At 48.8% G+C, this 5613-nt stretch overlaps 1 protein-coding gene across 1 annotated transcript; it reads left to right on the forward strand.

Moving 5' to 3' along the window:
* The first annotated feature begins 962 nt into the window (after positions 1 to 962).
* LOC129506996 (keratin, type I cuticular Ha8-like) lies at positions 963 to 5034 on the forward strand. Its single transcript, XM_055321087.1, has 7 exons — positions 963 to 1525; positions 1717 to 1799; positions 2698 to 2854; positions 3224 to 3385; positions 3472 to 3597; positions 3975 to 4195; positions 4593 to 5034. Exons 1-7 carry the CDS (start codon positions 1034 to 1036, stop codon positions 4672 to 4674), a joined length of 1323 nt encoding a protein of 440 aa, XP_055177062.1. The 5' UTR covers positions 963 to 1033; the 3' UTR covers positions 4675 to 5034.
* The last annotated feature ends 579 nt before the right edge of the window (positions 5035 to 5613 follow it).

Raw genomic sequence — 5613 nt, forward strand, 5'->3', positions numbered from 1 at the left:
TCTTTGGTCTATGGCTCTCATTCAAGTTTGTTTAAGACATCCTGAGATTTCTGGGGTACTGTTTTCTCCTGATGAACAGGGGCCATTGCATATTCAAGAACCAGCACACTCCTCGAGTTCTAGGGGATGTTCTGGAAACATGCTGAACAGGTGAATGATTGAAAATGAATTCTGACTAGTCAACCAAAACTTAGCTAGCGCAAAAGATTCTGGATGCATTGATGCTTTAAAGCTTCTCAAGGGGAGTGTGCAGTATAAAGGAGAGAAGAAAGAAGAAATGGGACTTGACAATAATTATCTGTAGACTTACCAGTTTTATAAACTGGTGTTTCTGTTCAAAGGAAACACTGTGTGGGGGCACCTGTGTGGCTCAGTGGTTGAGCATCTGCCTTTGGCTCAGGTTGTGATTCCGGGGTCCTGGGATCAAGTCCTGTATCAGGCTCCCTGTAGGGAGCCTGCTTCTCCCTCTGCCTGTGTCTCTGCCTCTCTCTCTGTGTCTCTCAAATAAATAAATAAATAACAAATAAATAAACAAATAAATCTTAACAAAACCCCCCAAAACAAAGGAAAGGCTGGATGAGTCTAAGCACAGGTGATAGATTCGTTGTCCCTCCTGCTACACAATCACTGACCAAAAGATTTAATCCTTAAGTGTGGCCAAATGCACAGAGACACTGGCCCAGTCCAGAAAGAGGACATCTGGCAGTTGAATTAACTGCTAGTGATTGTTAAGTAGTAATATAAATCTCTGACCTTTCCTCAATAGACAACTAATATCAAAAAGCAAAGGGCACCTCAACTTCATCAACATTCCTTTAATGAGGTGAGGAACTCTTAATGGTAAACTCAACAGCTGAGTAACAGGATGACGGTACAACAATAGGTAGAGAATCAAGGCCCTGAGGTCAAAGCATGGAGCCAACACCCACCTGGGATGGGGTATAAAAGGCTCAGGAGGATAGGGGATTGTCACACTTAGTGGCTTGGCCTTCCCAGCTGCTCTGAACCTTCTGTGCACCCTCAGCCCAACACCATGACTTCCTGCTACATCAACTCATCCCACTGTCTGGGCAGCACCAAGATGCCTACAGCAACAAATGTCTGTGGCCCCTGCACTGACATTGGAGGCCAGCCTGGGTCAGAGGGCAACGCTGCATCTCTGTGTCTGTTGGCCACCATCGCACATGCCAACCGACCGCGTGTTGGGGCAACCCCTCTGGGCCAACCCAGCCTCTGTATGCCCCACAGCTGCCAAACTGCTTGCCCCTTGCCAGGGACCCGCAACATTCCTGGCAACATTGGAGTCTGTGAGAACTATGGGGAAGGCGCTCCCAATGGCCATGAGAAGGTGACCATGCAGTTCCTGAATGATCGCCTGGCCAACTACCTGGAGAAGGTGCGCCAGCTGGAGAGGGACAATGAGGAGCTGGAGACCAAGATCCGAGAGTCAAGCAAATGCCATGAGTCCACTGTGTGTCCAGACTACCAGTCCTACTTTCAGACCATCAAGGAGCTCCAGCAGAAGGTGAGGTTTGGAGTAGCTTGGGAGGTGCTGGGTCTGAGGAAGGTGGTAGGGCCTAGCAGGCAAGAAGCCACTGAAGGTTCAGGGAGCTTTGGGTTCTTGGATTCCCTTGAGTGTGAGTGTACTGCCACCTGTAGAGCTGGGGCCCAGGTTATGATGTTTTGTGTATGAACTGTCTTCCTGGTTTTCCTCAGATCCTGTGTAGCAAGGCTGAGAATACCAGAATGGTTATCCAAATTGACAATGCCAAGCTGGCTGCTGATGACTTTAGAATCAAGTAAGTCGGGCTGGAAGAGAGTTCAAAGTGACTCCTTTTATCTGTTCTATTTCTAGCTGCCCATCATGGTACTGGCCCAAAGTAGGTGTTTGAAAATTGTTGCTGACTAGAAGCATGAATAGATCATTACATAGGTGTTCACTTTCTTCCTTTCCAAACCAACTTTAACCTATTACTAGAAATGGTCCTTATATAGGAAAAAGAGAACAAAAGCATTGAAACAGAAAGAGGAAGAATCATCTAGATTGGTCAGGTTCTATGTCATTTTCTCCCCACATCTAGAAGAAAAGAGAGCTTTGTGTTAGATAGCCAGAAACAAAATCAAGTCATTGCAAGAATAAACTTTCAGTGCATTGGTTGTTGACAGATGTGCTGACTCTTGGCCAAATTTATCAGTGTGAGGAATTGTCACTGTAGGTCCTTGGTAGAGTTGCAATTAAATAAATGAGGAAGGCATAAAAATCATGTGAAATAATCAATCCATGGGGTAAACCAGCAAACTGTAGGTCCAGAAGGCTTATTTTAAGCCATTCTTTTTCCTGGCTAAATGGCTCTTTTATAGCAGAATGAACACTTCATTGAAGTTTGAATACTTTGGTTGAATCCATGTATTTACTATTTTATTTAAATACATATTTATTATGTATTTACTATTAACTATTATGCAGGTATACAATCCTGCATAATCTATTTATTCTTTTTGAGCCTCAGTTTCCCATTCAGTCCCATCCAATGGGCATAATGATATTTGTCCTGACCATGAGCTCTGTAGTACAGGATCTAACATGGTGAATGTTGATTAATTGAAGAAATGAGGATCCAAGTAGGTGGGAACAAGGGATAGCTGAGAGAGGCTGTCTTTGGCATCCTACTAACCTTGCATCTCCTGTGCTGGAAGACACGAGAGTGAGCTCTCCCTGCGCCAGGTGGTAGAGGCGGACATGTGTGGGATGCACAAGCTCATGGATGACCTGAGCCTGGCCAAGGCTGACCTGGAGGCCCAGCAGGAGTCCCTGAAGGAGGAGCTGCTCTGCCTCAAGAGGAACCACGAACAGGTGTGGTCCTGGGGATGCAGACCCATGGGGAGGGCACTGGCCAGGAAAGGGAGCACTGCTCACCCTGGGGCTCTAGGGTTAAACCTGGGGTTCACTTGGCATCAGGATGAAGGGTTGATCCAGGTCTGGCAGTCAGACTGATTGTATGGGATGTGGCAGAGGGGGAGTTTCTGGTCTGTAAAGATTTGCCTTGTCTATTTAGGAAGGTGTCCAAATGGATTCTCCCCGTGGACCATGGGCAAGACCTCTCATGTCAGTGCATGAGTGGGGTCGCCTCTCATGCTGCTTGTTTGGGGAGGGGTTCAGGTGTCATCTGCTCTGTCAAAAAGCCTTTCCTCACTCAGGGTGTGGATCTTTCTGTTCCTACAGGAAGTGAGCATTCTGAGGGGCCAGCTGGGGGACAAGCTCCAGATTAAGCTGGATGTTGAGCCCACCGTGGACCTGGGCAGGGTGCTGGAGGACATGAGGTGCCACTATGAGGCCATGGTGCAGACCAGCCGCAATGATGTGGAGGAGTGGTTCCAAGATCAGGTGAGGGTGCTGCCTCGGAGCAGGGAGGGACCCGGGCTTCCACACAGGCAGGCTGCTGATCATGTCTCTGTGCACTTGTGTTTCAGTCTGAGAGCATCAGCCAGCAGGACATGTCCTGCTCCGAGGAGCTGCGGTGCTGCCAGTCGGAGATCCTGGAGCTGAGACGCACGGTGAACGCCCTGGAGGTGGAGCTTCAGGCCCAGCACACGCTGGTGAGCTCCTCTGCACACCTGGAAGACTCAGCCTGGTTCCCATTCCCAAGAGCAGTTCCTGGTTCAGTCCCTGCCTCCCTTAAGTACAGACCAGGACACAGTTCAAACCCTGACTTCTTTGCCTTTGCAAGAACTTTCTCATAGATGTGGTTGCTGAGGGAATGAGCATTCCTTCAGATGAGCGAGGTCCTGCAAATTTATCCTGAGGTCTACAATGATGAGCAATGGCACGTCATTAGTTCCTCCAGCTGAGGAATGCTAATAGGAGCTAGGTTGTTCTCCAGGCCTGGCAACACCTTGGGGTGTCACAGTCTTACTGGAGAGACTGGGGGCTGCAGTCCACAATTTTCCATCTGGTTCTGTCTTTGGTATTACAGAAAGACTGTCTGCAGAACTCTCTGTGTGAAGCCGATGCCCGTTTTGGCACGGAGCTGGCCCAGATGCAGATCCTGATCAGCAACGTGGAGGAGCAGTTGTCTGAGATCCGGGGTGACCTGGAGCGGCAGAACCAGGAGTACCAGGTGCTGCTGGACGTCAAGGCTCGGCTGGAGTGTGAGATTGCCACGTACCGGAAACTTCTGGAGAGTGAGGATTGCAAGTAGGTGCAATCGGGTGCAATCGGGTCAATTTCTGGCCAAGTCATTCAGCTGACTATCAGGGGATTCTTCTTCAATAACTGATGTCATTGTGGAAGGAGATCTCATCATAAAGAACAAGCCTCCCTGTGCACACAGGCTTAGTGACACACCAGCTTTCCTGGTGTCTGCAGATTATACTATGGGTGGACTGTTACATAAATAGTAGTCCCCCCCAGAGGACTCCTGGATGTGGAGAGACATAGATGAGAGTGGAAGAGGAACTGTTCATACAGATATCATTGGGCTATATGACTTGGTGGCAGACCTGTCCTTTACCCTTTGGTCTTGCCCTCCCTTTGCATCACTGAGACATCTTTTTTATTCCCTGTGACTAACTCTTCCTCTCTTTCCCGGCAGACTCCCCATCAACCCCTGCTCTACGGCTGCTTCCCGTGTCCTTGGGCCAAGCTGTGCCCCTGCCACCTGCAACCCTCTCTAAGCCAGTGGGACCAGCACTGAGAACCGATTCTGAAGGTCTGCGTTGCAGTGTGGGAGGTCAAGGCTGGTTGCACTGGAGCTAGGATTGCCCTCACCTGCTTAGTTTTCCTTCCAGGGAGACCAAACTCACTGGAGGCATTTTCAATGAGTCAAAGTGTGACAGAAACTTCTAAGCAGTGGCTCCCTGTGTGTCCCTTTGCTGCATTCCACCCCACCCCCCAATGCTGTAATTGTCGTTCACCTAAGCTATTGTTTGCTCCCAGGACCTCTTCTGGGATTTTGGTTCTACTCCAGTGCTTCAAACTCTCCTAAGATGTAATTGGGTTCCTGTACCAAATGGTGAATAAAACTCCTTCCTGCACTAAGTGCTATACTTCGTGTGCTTGGCAATGTACGTGATGTGATAAAGAGCTCTGGCCTTCGAGACCTTGGGTGGTCATTGGCTCCAACATGCCTTGTTGTTGCCAGGATCTCTCTGGGGCCCTAGCGTCTTAGCCCCTGGGTGAAGGCCCTTTGCTGACATTGGATGTGTACTTACCTTGCCCATTGATCCCTGTAGACTGGTGAAAGGAAGCTGTGTTGTTTGCCAGGTTTGAATTCCTTCAGAACAGCTCAGAATGAACATGTCCCTACCATGCTTTTGGCACCTTCAGCCTCTTGATATTTTGTCCAAGAGCAAAATCACACAACTTAGAGTTCCAATCTAGCCAAAGGGAGGTCATGTTGAGAACTGCCATGGCCAGGTAGCCAAGTTTTTTTCCTCTCATTCAATTTGGCCCTTTTACGGAGGCGTGGAATTACCACCTGCTCTCTTATATTGGGCACTGGGGACAGCTGTTTGGGTCCTGGACATATTTTTTTTCCAGAGAGAAGTGTTCTTGTCCCCTCTGCTGTTCCCTTTGAGGTGCCGATGGTGAGAAATGCAGTTGGCATGAGCTCT

Source organism: Nyctereutes procyonoides, unplaced genomic scaffold, assembly GCF_905146905.1.
Source record: "Nyctereutes procyonoides isolate TBG_1078 unplaced genomic scaffold, NYPRO_anot_genome, whole genome shotgun sequence".
NCBI lineage: Eukaryota > Metazoa > Chordata > Mammalia > Carnivora > Canidae > Nyctereutes > Nyctereutes procyonoides.